The sequence below is a fragment of the Podarcis gaigeae genome (genome assembly GCF_964106915.1).
Source record: "Podarcis gaigeae genome assembly, chromosome: 6".
Classification (NCBI taxonomy): domain Eukaryota; kingdom Metazoa; phylum Chordata; class Lepidosauria; order Squamata; family Lacertidae; genus Podarcis; species Podarcis gaigeae.
This window is the reverse complement of record NC_139682.1, coordinates 51,607,209-51,626,966: the sequence shown is the minus strand read 5'-3', so window position 1 is coordinate 51,626,966 and position 19,758 is coordinate 51,607,209. Positions and strand designations below refer to the sequence as shown.

At 46.2% G+C, this 19,758-nt stretch overlaps 1 protein-coding gene across 3 annotated transcripts in view; it reads left to right on the top strand.

Annotated features, from left to right (window-relative positions):
• Positions 1–12,876, top strand: part of PTCH2 (patched 2) — a 72,779-nt gene extending 59,903 nt beyond the window's left edge. For all 3 annotated transcript variants that reach the window (XM_083742318.1, XM_083742319.1, XM_083742320.1), the window contains 13 exons: positions 105–197; positions 314–439; positions 702–820; positions 1,370–1,772; positions 2,634–2,946; positions 3,815–3,957; positions 4,314–4,494; positions 4,734–5,017; positions 6,198–6,335; positions 6,954–7,096; positions 7,877–7,976; positions 8,264–8,512; positions 9,105–12,876. In XM_083742318.1, coding sequence (XP_083598444.1) covers positions 105–197; positions 314–439; positions 702–820; positions 1,370–1,772; positions 2,634–2,946; positions 3,815–3,957; positions 4,314–4,494; positions 4,734–5,017; positions 6,198–6,335; positions 6,954–7,096; positions 7,877–7,976; positions 8,264–8,512; positions 9,105–9,518 — 2,706 coding nt within the window. In that variant the 3' untranslated portion in view covers positions 9,519–12,876. The remainder of the gene's footprint in view (positions 1–104; positions 198–313; positions 440–701; positions 821–1,369; positions 1,773–2,633; positions 2,947–3,814; positions 3,958–4,313; positions 4,495–4,733; positions 5,018–6,197; positions 6,336–6,953; positions 7,097–7,876; positions 7,977–8,263; positions 8,513–9,104) is intronic.
• Positions 12,877–19,758: the final 6,882 nt, after the last annotated feature.

Here is a 19,758-nt window from a genome sequence, read left to right as displayed (position 1 = left end):
TGCAGTCTGAGACCTGTTTTTACTTTTGTGGGATTTGAGCAAGTCCTGGATGTGCTCCTCTAATTGGGATTCCTCCCATTGTGCTTTCCTCCATATCTGTATAGGTGCTGCCCTTTCTGGCACTGGGCATTGGTGTGGATGACATGTTTTTGCTGGCACACGCCTTCACAGAGACCAGCCAGCACGTCCCTGTCAAGGTAAGAAGGTTCCCTGTTTTTGCACAAGCCTTTGAGTCCCTATGCATTGCCAGTGCACGCTCAACCCGTCCTCAACTCTATTCTCACGGTTCCTCATTTGCACCTTTTCAATGCAGGAGCGGACTGGGGAATGCCTGCGCCGCAGTGGCACCAGTGTGGCACTCACCTCTGTCAATAATATGATTGCTTTCTTCATGGCTGCTCTTGTGCCCATCCCAGCACTGCGTGCCTTCTCTCTGCAGGTAAGCCCCTCTGCTAGGAGCTCCTCCCTGCAGGTTTGTCAGCAAACTGTGCTTATGCACATTTGCATTTTCTTAGAATCTCACTGAAGGCAAGCCTTCACTTCCACTCTGGAGGTAGCTGTGCTCCCAGTTTCCATGGCCTTGGCTGGAAAGCTGGGTGATCCCTCCCCTTGAAGGATAGATGCCCCTCTTTACACAGAGGGTGACCTGGCTCAGGATCTTCAGCATGTTTAATTGTTCTCTCTCCTTCATCTCCTTGCAGGCTGCTGTCGTGGTAGTGTTCAACTTTGCCATGGTGCTTTTCATTTTTCCTGCCATCCTGAGTCTGGACCTTCACCGGCGTGAAAACAAGAGGCTTGATATTCTGTGCTGTTTCTACAGGTACTGTCTTAAGAGTGTTTGTGTGTCCGTAAGTAAATATGTGTAGCTGCTGGTGGTGGAGAGACAGTTGCCCCCCCCCCAAGAGTCCCTTCTCCTTTGGGGCAGTACTGCGCTCTCCCTGGCTAGGCTGGACTCCATCAGATCTCCCAGGAGAGGAGACGCATGCTGCAATTGGGGGCAGTGGTTTGGAAAAGTCATTAAGCCCAAGAAGAGAGGATCAAATGCAGCTGTAAGGAAAAGAGCAAGAGAACAAAGCCAGCTGCACAGATGGTAGTGCTCTCAGCAACATTTTGAAAAACACATTTCTTTATTATGGTAAAAGTTTGTCTATAAGAACAAGTCAAAATGCACATCAAACTGCACATAAAATCAGCACACTCTGAAAAGCCCCTTTAAAGACATTGTGAAGGGTATCTCTATGTGCTCACCAGGAGAAGTGGAACTTTTTGTGATAGTTATATCCAGATGCTGGGTGTGAGTTAGGATGCCTGGCTAGCTAGGGGACTGTGTGTTGCCCAGCAGTTTCTCAGTGTCTTCTTCTCCCCACAGCCTCTGCTCCTCCCACATCATCCAGATTCAGCCACAGGAATACACGGATGCAAATGACAACTCCACAACACCTGCTTTCCCGCATGGACATCCAGCACTGACCACCAGCACACGCATCACCACTACGGTTCAGGCCTTCACCCAGTGTGATCCCTCCGGGCGTCATGTGGTCACCATCTTACCACCCACCCAGCATGTCTATACCACCCCTTCCACTCTCCTGCCTGCCAACCCTTTGGGGTCGCAAGTCTTCACCCCTGCCAGCTCCACCCGTGATCTTCTGGCACAGCTGGATGAGAACAAAAGCGCCCAGGAATGTGTGCCGTTGCCCCTTTGTCATTGGAACCTCTCTAGCTTTGCTCGCGACAAATATGCACCTATCCTGCTGCAGAGCCAGACCAAGGTAGGCAGCTGAGAATCGCTTTCTTTGTGGGTGGCATTCTGTCCTATGTTGAAAGAAAAGGGGGGGGGGAGTACAGCATCCTGGGTAACAAGTCTGTGATGCCAGCACTACAGCCAGTGGAGAACTAAAGCTCCCTGTTCTTCTCGGAGATGAGAGAAGCAATCTGAAATGTAGTCATTGTGCATGTCATCCTATATGAGGACATGGTGTTGCTCTCCCCTGTGCCCTGCCTATCAGGGGCAAAGATTGCATGTCCCTTGTAGTCGTTCAAAGACAAGAGCTGTACATCTTTCCTAGTCTATTTTTACACATCTAGGGAGTTAGGTATGAAGGCTCTGCATCTTCCTTGGGTAATTCCAGATGAAGTGGCTGTGTCAGTCACAGATAATCTAGATGATCTAAGATATTGTATGTGTGTTTACCTTCAGAGAGAGAGAGGTCCAGGTACAGAGTCAAAAGAACTATGTTCTCAAGGTTAATATATGTGTGTGTGTTGTGTGCCCCTTTGCATGGAAAATTCCCTACCTGTCATTATTGATTCTCTTGCCTTACAAGTATGCTCCATACTCCCACAACATGGCACATTTTGATATTAACTCCATTAGGGGCAATTCATACCCTGCACATACTATAGGTACTAGGAAGTGGGGCTGGGTGGTTGCAGTTCCAGCCCCCAAGCAGTTGTTTGCTTTTCATAAACATCTGGCTGTCCACTGTGTCCACTGACCACAGATTTTCTTCCATTCTCCCTATGTTTGCTAAGTCAAGTCTCTTGACAGCAACAGAGGAAAAGTTACTTTCTGCAGACGAGATTGGGGTCTGAGTGCATCCATCTTCACTCTTTCCTTTCTGCATTTCCAGGGAATTGTTGTAGTCCTGTTCCTGGCACTGCTGGGCCTGAGCCTCTACGGTACAACCAAGGTGCATGATGGACTCTACCTGACGGATATTTTACCACGAGGCACAAAGGAGCACGCCTTCATTTCAGCTCAGTTCAAATACTTCTCCTTCTATAACATGTTTGTGGTTACAAAGGGTGGCTTTGACTACCCCAGCTCACAGGAGGCCCTCTACAGCCTGCACCAGGCCTTCACCACCATCCAGTATGTTGTGCGTGATGAGAACCGCCAGTTGCCAAAGATGTGGCTGCACTACCTCCAGGACTGGCTGCGAGGTGAGTCAAGGACACTTTGCCAACCCTCTCTCCTGTCCTGCACTGCCTCTGCCCCAAGAAGTGGGGTGGCATGCCCTCCTCCAGCTCTCTGTGCAGGATGCTTTTAGTACAAACCTGCTTGAAGGCTAGAAGATGCGTGGGAGTTTGGTTGAGGTGTTAGTGGCCAGCTGCTTCCAGGGAAGGAAAGCATCAATGTCTGTTTCACAACCATGTTCAGGATAAGTGCTATAAATAATTTTTAGCTTCTAAGGAACCAGAAGCTCTTCATCTCGCACAGTTTTCGTGTCTTATACACACATCCATTTAGGCAAACACTGTTGACAGCCTTCTCTGCAGTGGCTCCCCATCTGTGGAATGCTCTCCCCAGGGAAGTTCACCTGACACCTTTAGGCAACAGGCAAAAAGGTTGCTTTTTAACCAGGCTTTTAATTGATTTGATTGATATCCTTTACCCTTTAAAAAATATGTTGGGATTATAGAGTTGTTGTTTTTATTTTGATTATGTATTTTGTAGTTTTTATATTCTGATTATATTCTGTGAACCACCCTGGAACCCGTGGCTATGGGGCAGTATATAAATTCTATATAAATTCAATAAATAAATAAATATAAATGTTTGTGGAGATGCTCACCTGCACAGTTGTACAGCTGCCCTTCTGCCTTCTAGGATTAGCAGCTCTGTTCTTGTTCCTCTAAAGTAGGGACCAAAACATGCTGCAGGGGCTGAGAGATCTGAGTTAAACAGCAAAGGGGTGGAGGCAATGAAAGAAGGGAAGGGATTGGCATAGCTAGTGAGAGGAGCTCTTGCTTCCGGGCCTTGGGTTCCACAGATGGCACTCACTTAACTGTATACCCCCCTGTTCTGCAGGTCTACAGGCAGCCTTTGATCGGGACTGGGAAGCTGGGCATATCACCAAGGAGAATTACCGCAACGGATCAGAAGATGGTGCCCTGGCTTACAAGCTCCTCATCCAGACAGGCAACAAGAAAGAACCCTTAAACCTCAATCAAGTAAGTGGGGGAGCAATCTAAAAGTTGGGAGTGGGCAGGCAAAGAGAACCCAGTGTGCCATAAGAATTAAGGGTGAGTCCTTGGTGTACCAGGAGGGAAGGAGGAGATAGATCCCCACTGCAAAAGAATGGAGAGAAGAGAAAGCTTTCCCACAGGCATTTGGGGTCCCTTAGAGATGGAGGAACACATGAGATCTACATGGCTTTGGGAATAGCCAGCTGGTGCCCAAGCAGGGGCCTCAGCCCTATTGTCTGCCAAATGATAGCACCTGTCTAGTAGCACCCAGACTGCTGCTACTACTTACTATTAGTTGCTATACTTCTTAACCGCCCTGCATCCCTTCCATCTGCCTACAGCTGACAACTCGCCGCCTGGTGGATGAGAATGGGATCATTCCTCCTGACATCTTCTACATCTGTTTGACAGTGTGGGTGAGCAACGACCCTCTTGGCTTTGCTGCATCTCAAGCCAACTTTTACCCACCACCCCCAGAATGGATCCACGACAAATACGGTGCCACTGGCGAGAACCTTCGAAGTGAGTTCAGGCAGCAGCCTCATTCTTGTTCCACTTTCCAGCATGCATTACTGTTTCAGCTCAATCCTATCCCCACTTCTATGGCAATTCCACAGTGTAAATCCTTATGATGTATGTTTCCCACCTTTGCAAGCCATGCCTGGCACATGGGCAAAGGAAGCAATTCATTTTTGGCCCTAGAGATGGGAGTAGGGGGCAGAAGGCCACTATATCTGATGGGCTGCCTCTCTTTCTGACAGTCCCTGCTGCACAGCCTCTGGAGTTTGCTCAGTTCCCCTTCTACCTCAATGGACTGCGGCACACATCAGACTTCGTGGCAGCCATCGAGAGCGTGCGTGCTATCTGTGACGAGGTGGCCCTGACGCATGGTGTTCTCAGCTACCCTAGTGGCTACCCTTTCCTCTTCTGGGAGCAGTACATTGGCCTTCGACACTGGCTTCTACAGGCCATCAGTATTGTATTGGCTTGCACTTTTCTAGTGTGCACCCTGCTACTCCTCAATCCTTGGACCGCTAGTATCATTGTGAGTATCCTTTTTCATGAGCAACAGGGTGTCTAGCAGTAAGGGAGATGTTTTAGCTCCAAACGTTATATGTAGTAGCAATATAGCATTGTGCAACAAGGGAAATGGTTGTCAAACACTGTTACTGTTAGTTAAATCAGTTTTTTGGCACTCGTGTTTAGAACAGGAAATTTGGAAGTAGGAGTGGGGGAGAATTAGTGTGATGCTTCCTGTAATCTCTGCATAGTTGCCTTTCCGTCTCCCTTGCCTTACATAGTGTCCTAAAAAGTTTTCCTTCAATAGCAAAGACCATTTTAAACCATTCAGGTTCTGCCCAAACTCAAAATTTTGCAGCTGTACTGTAATACATTAAAAAAAACCTTGCTGCAGTAGTTTGTAGAATTTATTCTGACTGCAGAAATTGAGTGTTTTGTTGCAAGTCTGGAATGTTTTCGTACCTTCTCATATTCTTTTTTAAAAAAACATGAACATGCGCATATTTTCCATAAATGTATTAAGGTTTGCACGCAACAGACACCATGTATGCATTGTACAGGTGTACGCACCAAGGAGCTGGGAATGAGCACCAATTCCCACTGTATGCAGATGCAATGGTAAACACACATCTGCTACCAGATAGTGTAAAGTACAGCTTTACCTTTGCAGCAAAAAGTAAATATCTTTTTCTCTCCTCAAGCTTCTTTCCACAGTGCTGAAAGGGTTAAGCCTGCACACTAACATGCAGGTGCTCTACTATATTTGCATCCTTATCCACCTTTAGGGCTAGGGTGTGCACAGCCCCATACTCCTACTGTTTACCATACAAAAGCGTATAATGCAGCTCGCTCAAACAAACAAATATATATTATATATATATATATATATATATATATATATATATATATACACACACACACACACACACACACACAATCAAGGTATCAAACAGGCATGGTAGTAGTCGTTGGGTGATTACTGTTAACTAATAACCCGGTATTCATGTGCCACAATGAGATGTATACATTTTCTGAATTAGTTCTGAATTCAGAAATTACATACATATGAGCTTATGGATTTGTAGGCACCTATTCTTAATCTACCTGTTAACCACTACATTGGGCTTTGTACATTGCTGTAATTGACATGTCCATAACCATAGCTTGCAGGTAAGATACTGAGCTGTCCCTTCTCTCTGATGTAGGTATTCGTTCTAGCTATGATGACAGTCGAGCTCTTTGGGATCATGGGCCTGATGGGCATCAAGCTGAGTGCCATCCCAGTAGTCATCCTCATCGCCTCTGTGGGAATTGGTGTGGAATTCACCGTACATGTGGCTCTGGTAAGAAGCAATTGTGTGAGCACAGCCTATTCTGCTACCATGTCTAGAGCATGTGATTCAGTGAGACTTCCTCTTTTTGAAGCTCTGTGGGTCCATACTGAAAGGAATAGGGTCCCTGAACTCCCTTGCAGAGTTTTCAAGAGCTCTTTTTCACACCAGAGAACTTGGTGTGTAGTATTACAACCATATACATTCAAATAGCTTTAGTGGCACCCAACCAGAACATTTAGATTATTAGGTTTTTATCTGTTGTATCAAACCTGATCAGTAGTGGAGTCTATAAGGGAGAATCAATAAATTGTGGGTTCATTGCCCCCTTAATATTACCCTGTTGTATGTAGTCTGGGTGGTCAGAGCAGAATTTAATCCATAATTGTGGGTGCAGCACCCAAGGGTTGGCAGTTATTTTAATTAGTGCTGAATATAATGATATAGCTGTGTATGGTATGAAAAGCAGAGTCCAAGCTGTCATTTCGAGATGAGCCTGTTCCAGCTCTGGCAATACCAGCTGACTCAGTGCGCAAGAACAGATTTGGGCTTAGCTTCTTGTTCTTTCTCCCAGTCTGCTTGGACAAGTCACTCTCTTTAGTCGCATTCTGACTGTTCGTCTTTTCTCAGGGCTTTCTCACGGCCATTGGCAACCGGAACCTGCGCACTACTGTGGCCCTAGAGCACATGTTTGCCCCTGTGATGGATGGTGCTGTCTCCACATTGCTTGGCGTCCTTATGCTAGCTGGTTCAGAGTTTGATTTCATTCTGAGGTGATTGTCATGTGTCTCTCTTCTCCCCTGGTATACCTGTTCTGGTGCTGCTCTGGACCAATGTGCTGGGGGCCATTTCCAGAGGTATCAGTAAAAGGAGTGGCCAGAGAATGGGAAATTGTCTTTCTTGACATCTGTTGGGAATTTGGGTGACACCACATGGGGCAATAGGTCTGAAGGTCTCATTGATCAAGAATGGATATAAAGGCAGAATCTAATAGGGTTCACTGCAGCCCTGGAGGGGCAGTGGTACATTCTGCCAAATTTGGAGAAATCTCCCTGTTCAAGACCACAACTTACAACCGGTTGAGGGGAAGACATTCTACAAGAAATTTATTCCTCCTCTGACACTTTCCCTTACGGCAGCTAAGGCTTGTGAACTCTACAAGTCTGCTGGCTCAGAGAAAGGGACGCTCTAATCTTCTATAGGGAGCAACCTTGAGCTGAGACTGAAGAATAGCACTTGTCAGTGCATGGGTGTAACAGTAATGAGTGTGCAAGAGAATGTAAATGAATGTGTGCTGGTGAACTAACTCTATACTTGGCTGCCCTGGTAAGAGGCTGAGATGCTTTACTGCCACCTGCTGCCACCTGGGTAAATAAATAACCCTCCCTCTTCACAAAGGCCACAGAACTGTGGTGCATCTCAGCTTCCTGGAATTAGGACAAAAATATACAGAGCAGTAACTGATTTTCATCCTAAAGTTCTATTGTACACAGATAACTTGCACAAATGACAAATCTGACCATTACTGACCACCTTGACCTCCCCCCCCAAAGGTATTTCTTTGCTGTGCTCACCATCCTGACCATTCTGGGACTGCTCAATGGCTTGGTGCTGCTGCCTGTCCTGCTGTCTATCATTGGACCACCTGCAGAGGTAAGAAAATGTTCTGTTTCTTATCAGGTTGCTCTAGTGAAGAATCATAGAGAAAAGCGGAAGGGGTCCTATATCTCACTGTCAAAACCCACTGCCAGATTGAGGTGAAGTGCTTGAACAGTCACACAAGTCGTAATAGAACGTAGGCCTTGGCTTTCACCTGCTATCAATAGATTTCAGGAGTCACTACAATGAATGGAAAGCCTGTGCCTCTCAGGGATCATGCACAATGACCCTTTATTTGACACCCTGTTTTCTCAGTGTGCATTCTGCTTTTTGTCATATAGGTCACACCAGCAGATAACGGTAGCCGCCTGCCGACACCGTCCCCCGTCCCCCCACCCATCAGCCACCACAGCTTCTACGTACAGCGGCACGGTGGAGCCTTTGGTGACTCCTCAGACTCCGAGTACTATTCAGAGAGCACAGGAGCATCAGACACGGGTGAAGATGACCGCAGCACCTACATCATCCCCCCAGCGCAATCGCATATCTTGGTCAAGGCCAGCAAAAGCCCCAGCTTCCCCAAAATCACCGTAAGTGCCAATCCAGAGCTGGGGAAGCCAGAATTCTGGTTTCTCTGGATGGAGAGAGTGGTCTCAGCGTTCAAAGGCAGCTGGATTCTAGTTTGAGTGTAAAGATAGTGTCCCCAAATGAGTTGGGAGGCAAGGCAAGAAGAGAACCAGGAATGTTTGTTTCTGTTGTTATGCTAGTATAACAACATGTCTCTGTGAGACAAAATTCCTAGGATCTCTGGGAAAGACAGACCATAGCACCTTGGAGCATATATTTGGGGTGCAATGTAGCTGTAGTAATGTATAATGGGGTAATAGGAGTCTAGCTTCTATTCCCAGGTCCCAGGAGTTAAAACAGATAGTGCAACCCCCTGTAATGCAGGAATCTCAGCTAAAGCATCCGTGACAGATGTACAGTGGTTGAAGTCTCCTCTTTAGTACCTTAGGGCAACATAATTCACTCTCTTTGTGCTTCGGATTCTTCTTACTGAATTTGCTGCTTTATGGTTTGAAAGTTGCTGTCACAAGGACTCCATGCCAACTGCACTTGTGGTGTTGCCTTCTTCCCTTCCATATCCAATACACTAACATCAGCCTTTCCTTTCCTGGGCAGGTGGTGAAAAGCTACAAGACCAGCCTAGAATCGCCTCTGTCGTTGTGCAGCCCAGACTGGACCCAAACTGTGACCCCTGGAGGACATTTGCCACCCACTGTCACAGAAGTCAAAGACGCTTCACAGCAGCAAGAGCAGCCAAACCACAAACAAAGGCCTCGGCTGGCTCAGACTGCCCCCAATCCCCCTCGGACCGACCCTACTGCCCACAGCACCAAAGTGCCGCCTCCTGCATCTGGTGGCACCTTCACCACAGTTACAGCCACTGCCTCAGTGATGCTGGCCTTGCACCCACCCCTGCCTGGCTCATGCCGGGGCTACACACACGAGGGCTTTGAATCTGATGGACCTGAGGAGCCTCGTAAAGACGCATCCAACAGCTTGGAACTGCAGAGCCTAGACCAGAGGCACTAGCATTTCACTTTTGCCAGGCCCAAGACCTTGGGTCTAGAACTCCTGCCTCAGGGATGGGATGTGCACAGTATCCCTGGTGGGGTCAGGGGCCCAGATTGTTCACACATACACACACCGCAGACTGTGAAGCAGGATGGATACCTGTGTTTAAACAACTGTAGACATAGACAGTGCCTTTGGGAACTGGAGCAAGAAGGCCAGATGAGCTACTGCCGAGAAAAGGTTGATGGGAGAATCTCTCAGCACCTGGTACTCCACTTTCCCATGCCTTGTTTCTCTAGGTGTTATCTGCCGCCAAAAACATGCTGGGTTTCTTGGTTACCAGGACTTCTGGCTTCAAAACATCCCTAGTTTGCATCCTTACATTGGACTGTGATAGCCCAGATAACGTTGTGCCCACTCACCTGCAGACAGGGAAAGTTCCCATCCCATCGAACCTGGAAAATGAAAGTGACAATTCCCCATATGCTGTGTGAACCATCTCATGGCTGTCATCGGGGCAGGGCGAGAGAATTGCCCAAACACTGACCCTCCCATGGAGAGAACAGGACTCAACTTGTGCGTGGGGAAACTCCTCCCGCATTGTGCTGCTATTCTTTTATTTTTATTAATATTAATATTATTATTTTAAGCTGTATAAAAAAGAGTCACGAACCCTCCCCCTTATAATTATAATAATTATTTTTTATTATTTTTACAGCTCCCTCATTAAAAAAAAAAAAGTGGCGTATCCCTTTAAGGGGAAACACCAGGGTGAGGTGGTAATGGAGAGAGGACCCCCTGGGCGTGTGGAGTGGAGGGAGCATGCAATGGAGGGGCACAATGTGTCTTAGCGCCTTCTATGCAAGCTGTGTGGGATGGGCTGCACTCTGCTCCTGCTTCCACCAGCAGGTCTGCCTATGCCAGCATTCGCCATCTGGCTGTTCCAAATCCTGTTAAATTCCTCCCTGTCCTATCCCACACTACAAAAACCTTTCTGCCCTATTCTTTTTGCTTGCATGCCTCTTTATCAGTCCAAGGTAGCCCATCACACAAGTGTGCCATAAGTACTTCCTTTTTAAATTTACATTTTAAGCTTCATCATTTCCCAAGAATATCAGTGAGGAATAATTTGTGACTAACAGAAGATGAGAATCATACAGGGCAGGGTTTTGGGCCCTGCGGGACATTTACCCCACACAGATGGAGATCAGAGCAGGGCTTTCTGGAAGAGCAGTTTATATGGGTTTATGTTTTTTCTGCTTCCATGTTTTAAGAGGTACTTCTCACAAGTGAGTTTGTAGTCTGAGACTGCTGCCTGAGTACAAAAATGTATGTGTACTGTGTTGGTTTACGAAGGAAGTGTTTCAAATGGAAATTTAAGCTTACTTTAATAAGAAAGCTGGGCGACCTTGTGGTAAATTCAGCCATTCATTGCCCTTGTTAAGGACAATGTACCGTTTTGAGTTTTTCAACACATGTTTTTCCTATACTGAGATTATTAGCTTCCTGACCTGCATACTTTCAGCACAAACATTCGTGCTGCACCTTCACAACTGATGGTGTACAGAACTTTCCCCCCATCTCTTCACAAATATTTCTGTGTAGGAAAAAAATCATGTGTAAAATTATCCTTTGATTCTCTCCCACCTAAAAACATCCCTATGTAGTAATCAGAGCAGAAAATGTTCAACGGGAGAAAAAAGTTGGGCAAAACATTCCATTTCCTGCCCAAAAGTATGAGTGCTGTGGTTGCTTTTTCTGTTTCTGAATGATCTCTTTCCGGTTCAGCTTCTTTGGCTGAAAAACAAGAAATGAACTGTCGCTTGGCAGCAGGATTGGTTCTCAAGGACCAGTTCCATTTCCATCTGACATGCTTGGTTTCCACATAGCTAAGTCAAAATTGCTTTATGAAATGTTTCAGTTTTTCCATTCTGGTTCAGGACACAAATCAGAATTTTGCACAAAATTCAAAGTGCAGTTTTCTGGCCAGCTCTGCCCTGTGCATCAATCACAAAACAGCTCAAACCGAAATCCTGAAACGCAATACTTTTTTTAAAAAAAGAAGTTATTTTCTTTCTTTCTTACTGACCTACTCTAAAGGAAAAAGATGGCAGCTGGGGAAAAATATTCTGTTTGTTAGGTATTTTGAGTGATTTTGGAACCTGATGGATGTGCCACTGTTTTCAGCACACATTTCTTTCAACAAGATGCAAGGTTTGGGACCAAATGTATTTTTCACCTAAGACAGTGAAATAACTTTAGGTACTCCCGATTGCAGGTTTGGAGATTTTGGGCTTCAGGAAGAGACCCCTCCAACTGCAGAAGTTGCTCAACATCTTTCTGCACTGCAAATATATACACAAGTAGTTTGCCAGTTTCTCGGTGGCACTGACATTTGTAGTGGAATAACACTTTACAACTTTGTCTTTAGAATGAGATAAATTAAGAAGTGCAGATGTCTTCTAGCTGTTCTTTGCCAACATGGAGTTGTCCCTTGGGGGCTGTATGAAATTCTGACCCACTTGGGCATAAAATTGTGTGTAGCTTTTGGGCACAGAGACTGACACACCACAGCTTACTTGTGTGAGATAGCAGGGCTGATTCACCTTTGAATCCACTTCCTCAGTGACATTCTTCCTTCTTGACCGCAGGCACTTTATATTCCCCCTCCCTTTCGCCCAATAACTGCTGTAATTATATCCCCCAAAGTATGCCGGATTGCCTATTCACTTCTTGCTGCCAAGGGAGTTTCTGCTGAGATTTACACATTTTGGTTGTGTGAACCCCCTTAGCAGCTTCAATAGGATTGAAATGGATTGATTCAGTTGATTTAAAAATTAAAAACTGCTTCTAGGATCTGGAGAGAATTCCCTGCACACAGAAACTTGCCATGTGGCAGAGATACCTCTGACCATTTAGATTTGTCCTGTTTTCTCACCACGAAACTATTTAGAGCAGAAACTACTGTCAAAGGTAGAACCTAGCAACATTTGACATGTATGCCCCACTTCTCCCGCTCTCCTTTCCATCCACCCACTGCTTAAAAAACTGCTAAGTGCTTCTAGCTAACTCACAATAGAAATTGTGTTTCTCCTCCTCCCCCCCCCGCACCCCCGCCAACAAGTCTGTGCCCAGCAAAGCACAGGAAATGGTGGAAAGGGGGACACATTGTGTGTGCATGTGTGTATCTGTGTGCGCGTGTGCATGTGAGTATGTAGCAGGTGTGCTGGAGACCTTTTAACCTGAAATGTTGTCATGCCATATAAATTATTTATATGAAAAGAAAAAAGATTTATTTTTGTAGTTTGTACAGACCTCTAGCCTTGCAATGGAAGTTTTTATTTTTAAAAGTAAATATATATTATATATAAACCTATCTTCTGATGGTGCCTGTGTGCAGTTCTTTGGTCCCCGCTTTGGAGTCTCTGTGTTTGTAGTCAAGAGTGTACCTACTAGATTGATGCAGGCTGTACGCATAGGTTTCTCCTAACAGGACAAATAACAGCTGGGGGAGGAAGCTTTAAGCTGGGAAATGGTGCTGGGAGAAAGGGTTAAACGCCTTTCTCCTCAGCACCACTGTCCTGGTCTGAATCTCCCTTTTGGCTATTATTTGGTAAAACTTAATGCGGATGCAATCCCATCACAGATTTCTGACATTGTGTCTTGTTTTGCTCTAGACTTCCATCTTAGAGAAGTGTGTGTTGATGAACAACAGGAGTTTGTGTATGCATGAGTAAGGATGCACATTATATATAATTAATATATATGATGATGCATGCATAGCTGGATGTTCTTCTGCTCCCAGGAAGATCAAATCCTGCCCCAAGAAAGTGCAAGCTTTGGATTAATTAGTTGAAGGAAACATTTTAATATAATTTGCATATTTTATTCTGATTAACCTGTTCACACAATTTAAAATGTATTTTCAAGGCCTGATAGAGCACAGAAAGTGCTGGTGCAGGAGCTAGAGAGAACCATCCAAAGTTTACTTTTTCAGTCTTCAGCAAATACTGTGCTTCATTTTTAAAAAAGGAAGAAAAGATCTGTGTGCCTTGACTTGAGAGTTGTCTCTGGACATTTTCACAGGTGGTACTAAATTACTTTCGATCTGAATTTATGATGCGGGAATATTACTGAGGAGACAGAATAAAGCTAAAGAGAGATCACTTAAAAGCAAATGTACATTTCTACTTAGTGTAATTTTTCGTGCAATTTACAGATGCAGAAAATGTAGTCAAGTACAATTTGTGAAAATCAGCTTCTGCAACCAGCCTGCCAAAGGCAGCAGGAGACCCCAACAGATGAAGTTGATGTGGCCAAAGATAGTGTGTAATATAAAGGATTGTTATGCTAGGTTGTCAGTAACAACCTGTAATAGTGTGAAATCTCTACAGAAGAGGGAGACGATTCTGATGTAAGAGCTGGATTTTTGAACTTTGTTGGGGGTGACAACTTAGTTTCAATTCTTTATAAACTTCAATTAATGTTATAAATATGCACAGGTTTCCACAAAGCAGCAGAAAACAGGTGTATGAAGTGGGAAGCAATTGTCCAGTGGGATAAAAATTATCTTTGCTTCTCTGGAATGTGCAGAGAGGGACTATGCAATTAGATCAACTTGTGAAAGAGGCCCTGTGTCTGCTTTCAACTCTTATTATGCTGGAAGTAAGACACTGTAAGTTCAGAAGTATGGAAAGGAGTCTGGCCCAGGAACAACACCCCCCAGCCCCGTATTGCCCTCCCTGGCACGATCAATTTCTTGAGCCTCCAACCCCATCTCAGCAATGGCTATACTGCAGCTGCCTGGCAGTGTTTATTTTTCCAGTGTGTTCAGGAAGCCGGCATGGTGCAGCCCAGCCAAAGGGGGGCAGGCGGGCAGGCTAGGAGGTTGTCTTGTCAGCAGCCACAGGGACCACAGCTGAGCAGATTCCGCAAGCAGAGCAACAAGCAGAATAAAGAAAAACAAACCGAGACCAGAGCTTGCACACACACAGGCAGCATTGTAGACTCAGTGAGGGGCAGCCTCTTCACAAAAGTCCATCAGACTTGATGGCCCTATTAGGTGTCCCCACAATTGCTTTGTATCTTGCCATTTCTTTGCAGAGAAAAATTGTCTATGGGAGCAACCAAAGCACTGGGGGGCAGGCAGATGCTTGTACCAATGTTCAAAATTCAGTGGTTACTCCCAGGGGAAAGAATGATGAACTGGAATAATGGAGAGCTCAGACTTTGTGTCTGAGCGTTAAACACCCTGCTCCCACTACCTGCCTCTTCTTTCCCCCTGCAAGATGCTTCTCAGCATGATGTCACCACGTTTCCCAGGGAGGAGAAGCTTCCTGTTCAAGCCTATTGCACTTCTACTTTCACTTTTGGAACTCTTCTATGAGATACTGCCACAAGATTTTTCTTTTTCTTCTTTTTCAAACACTTCTTGACATAGCAGCTGCTCCTTGTCATGTTCTCCCCCTATGTTATAGCCATTAATTCTGCATGTTGCAAGAACCTGATAGAATTTACAAGTAGCAGCCTATGGCTTAGTCTTGAGCTCCTCATTAAGTGACTCATAATTACCACCATCTGCAGTCTTCTTGAACTTCTTCCCTCATCTCTTTCCGAGTTTATCTTATCTCTTCTTTGGCACCATCTCTATGTAGGTTAATTTTCTCTTTAACTTCTCATTTTTGGCTATACATTCGTGAGTACCCGGGCAGTGCATTAATTATGAACAGTGTACAGCCTATTCCTTTCCTGACAGCCACTTCCATGTATATTTCAGGGGGGCAGGAAAAAGGCACAAATAGGGACAAATAGGGACAAATAAAATGCGGCCCATTGGCACATTTACAAACAGGACAACCTCTCATGGGCAGCATGCACATGCCACAACCAAGCCCACACACTTCTATTGGCTACAATTCTTCAAGCATCACAGTGGGAGGAGGAAACAGAGGAAGGGTGCCAGGGAAGGGCTTTGTGGGTGGTGCATGTGTTCCTGTGGCATGCAGCATGTTGATGAACTCTACAGCAACACATTAGACCCTTTTCTGTTAACAAAGATGGCTTTAGAAAGCTCAATTTTCAGTGGAAAAATAGTGGGGAAAGGAATGAGTGCTTTACCCTTTTCTCACCTGCTGTTTTCTCATGATAAAATCACTCCACTGCCTTTTCTCATTTTTATTACAAGGGTATGTTTATAACGCTCGGGGTAAATTTAGAATAGGACAGTAAGCAAGAAATGTCTGAAGCTTCCTTTGCCTCCAGCTCCCTCATGCGAAACAGCAACCTCTCAAAGTTGCTTTTCTTAATAAAAATATATACTGAGGCAATGTTACATATTTTTGCCACTTATATACAGGTGCATCACTGACCAATGCTGCACTATGTATTTTGTACTCCATGTTCAGTGGCTAAAATGTGAATTGGGCTTCTGTTACTCTTAGATAGACAGACTTCAGGAGTTCCATCTCTGCTTCTTTTCTTTTCCTTTCTGAAAGAAGCCAGAATAGTGCACTTGATAGTACATATTAGAGGTCCAATCCATGCCTTAAAGCTGATTAGTTGAGATATCATGTTGGCCCTGAACAGGTTAGTTGTGCTGTTAAAAGTTTAGAGAACAGACTCTAGTGTGTGGGCACTTGGCCCTCTTGCAAGCACATTTAACCCAAAGACCAACAGAGAAGGCCTTGAAGGATCAAGCTACGCTAGTCAAAAGACAATAGCTATTAGTGATGGTCTACTTCCAGTTTGTCTAGGCCTGAGTTTAAAGCCGCTGGCTCATTCCTGCATAGCTGCCCTACTAAATCAGTGCCAGTGGTTAGAGATGGTAATTAATGTGCTTATTTATTAAATTTCCATACTGCCCTTCATTTGACAATCACAGGTGGCTTATAATATAAAAGCACAAAAACGCACAACAGTGACAAACATAAACAATAGCCGCCCCCATTTAAAAAGCCATAGATTGTTTAATTAGCCCGTGAGAAGAGGAATGTTTTAGCCTAGCACCTAAAGATATGTAAGGAAGGCGCCAGGTGAGCCTCCCTGGGAAGAGCATTCCACAAGCAGGGAGCCACCACAGAAAACTCGCATTTGCATGTTGCCACCCTCCAGATCTCTCATGCAGGAAGCACATGAAGAAGGGTCTCAGATGATGACTGCAGGGTCTGGGTCAGTTCATATGAGAAGAAAAACCCTTACACAGCACTCTTAGGCTGCAAAGCAAAAATAGTCTTCTAAAGCCCTGAAGAAAGCTGAATCTACACAGAAAACACAGAATGAAAGCACACAGGACTTGTGGGGCAAAAGAAAGAAACGTCTTTCAACTGCCTCACAGGCAGTCTTGTGGTGCTTCAGTACAAGAAATTTATGTCACTATCAGGCTGTTCAGATCTATTTTTTCTGAATGTGCAATTGGCACTCAGTTTTTTCAGTCTTACGTTTTTCATATCACACCAGCAGGCGGTGGTCGTTGATGGAAAGCTTCCATGCTGAGTTTCTGGGCCCTCTCCTCAGTTACTGCAGTCACCCTCCACTACTGTTCTCCATTTTGGGTTCACATACAAGTATTTCTGTACCTAGATGCATGCACCTTTTCCAAAAGAAATCACTGGAAATTTTAAAGAGTGAAAGAACAGATGTTACCAGCCCTTGGCTATCATGCTTCAAAACTGGCAATATGGAGGGTGCTGCTTTTGAGTGGGGAGGCTGGACAGCATCTATTTCTATTTGGTGTTTTGTTTGTTTGTTACTTAATGCCAAGTTTTTGCACAACACCAGTATTTCACTGTACCAAAACTCTAATAGAGTTACATTTTTTTCCTTAACAGATTTTAAGCTGCATGGCAAAAGCCACATTAAATGTGGGGAAAGTGCGGGCTGTCATCTCGATGGCAGTTTTGGAGACGGTGGGGCGGGGGGAATCATACTGGGACAGCAGCGATTCCACAATAAACATCCGTCTGGAAGCGCCCTTGGCTTGGCTGAAAGAAATCTCGGGCCTTTCACACATGGGCTAGACTACAGTGCCCCCTGCTGGGAATGCTATCAGTCACAAGAAGTCGGCTCGCGCTTATTCTCAAGCAGCTTTTGTGTGAAAACCTGCCCAAGAGACCCCGAGAGTGACCCATTAACCAACCCACGAACTCAACCTTGCTTCCTCAGCCGCGGCTTCCCGCTCTGCTGCTTCCAGCTATGAGGCCGCTCGCGCCTCAGCGCCTCTCACCCCCCGCACCGCATAGTGAGGTCACGTGCTTGCTTATATGGGATGTACAATCCTTATGGCTACCTTAAAAGGTAGCAGGTTGTCCTCACCTGCGGGTTAGGTTCAGTCAAGTAACCGCTCCCTGCCGAACCACGGGGTAGAGAGCGAGCCACGTGCAACGGAGAGCAGGGATCCGCCACACCTTTCACAGCTGAGCTGAGAATTTCAGCTGGTGCAGCAGCTGGCGATGCAAACGGCTGAAATTCCCTTTTTTGCACGACTTATTAAAGAAGGTGCGGGAGCCCTTGCTCTCCTTTGCACCTGCGAGTCGCGCGCTCGTCCTGCTACTCGACGCGCGTGGCCTGGGGCCTCATCCCCACCCGGGACGGGCGCGAAATGTTGAGCCACCTGCAGCTCCTCCCTCACGCATCATGGCGATGTCGGGAGGGCAGAAAAGACTGTTCCCCTTCTGCGCGACTCTCCAGCAGGCGCGCTCTGGAGCCCGTCCCGCGGCGGCGCTCTCGGTGCCCCTCATTGGCCTGCTGTGTGGTCTGTAATTAATCCCCCGCCGCAGGGTGTCGGGGAGTTACACGTCCTCGCCCAGCAGGGGAGCCCCGGCATCCCCGGCTAATCCCCGTTTCTTGTCGCTCTCCCTAGGGGGCCCGCCGGCACCTCCAGCAGCCCCTCTTCCTCCCTGTCAGCTTCGCAAGTGGCTGTGCGCAGGCCTAAGACGGGGGAGGGAAGCTGCCATCGCCAGGGCAGGCGGTGGTGTTCGCCTAATTTACTGAGCTTAACCCCGCAGCAAAAACTGCACACGGTCCCGCTCGCCGCCTCCCCAGATTCCCTAAGGCTCTCATGACTCTTATGTGGGGAAACCCGGGAAGGGGCGGAAACGGCTGGGAGGGTTGCAAGAACCACGCCGGCCGAGATAAGAGAAAGCGGGTGGGGTGGAGGAGAGGAGCATTGAAGAGCAGCTCCGAGGTGCTGTGAAGTCGCGGGATTTAAGCTTCCCTTCCTGCCCCGCTTTGCATGACAAAAAGCCCAGCTGCAGAGATGACACCGTCCCTTCCCCCCACGCCAAATTCACCTCCCCAATTACCAATCAAGCCCATTATGCGGCTACAATAGCCTTCAGCTCCGAGGCCCACCCAGGCAGCCAACATACAGACAGTACATCCTCGACCCATGAATGGAGCCATTTTGCCAGAGTGTTCCGTCTACCCTCTTCTATTAAACGCAGACCTTTGCTGTTACTGGGAAATAAATACTAGTAACTGCTGCTATTTGAGTAAAGTGAAGCTCGTGGCTTTTGAGGGCCACAGTCTCCATTTAGCATTGGGAGCAGGCAGACCCTGCTGTTTCGGAAAACTTATCTTCAAAAAGTGTTTCCCAGTCCCCCAGAAAAAACATATATTCCCGGTTCTGTATTCCCACCCCACCCCTCAAATTCTTTTCAGAATGTCAGAATTCGGCCTATCTTAGCAAACTGTCTCTAACAGCTAGCCAAGCACAGTTCTATTTCCCTCAGCCAACACGGGACAGCTTTGGTGAAAGGCTTTAATGAAGGTGGTATCAGAGAAAGCCTAATATCAAATAGAAGCAGGAGTGTGGCCCCTCACAGTCAGCAAAGCAGAGGAGGGGCTGACTTTTCCTAAACCTCCACATCATCTTATGTTATTATATTATCTCATGGGTGTAGCCAAGTGGGGGCAAGGTGGGGCAGCTGCCCCCCCATCAGGTAAAACAATAGAAATACTTAACTAAGTGATCAATCACATCAGTTCTGCCCCCCCCCCAACAAAGTTCTGCCCCGCCCCGCCCCCCAAAAATCCTGGCTACGCCAGGCCATGGGATTATATTGGGCTCCATTGTGCCATACCGATATGCTTTGGACAGGTAAGAAGGGTACCTGAACAATTTGAACAAAACAATCTTAGAATTAAAATGGTCAGACCACTCCTTTTAATTATGGTGCCATAATGCCCACTGGTGGCCAGAGCTGACCACTGCAGCTGCTGAGACAAAAACAGGAAGACTTGGAAGAAGAAAAGTGGGTGG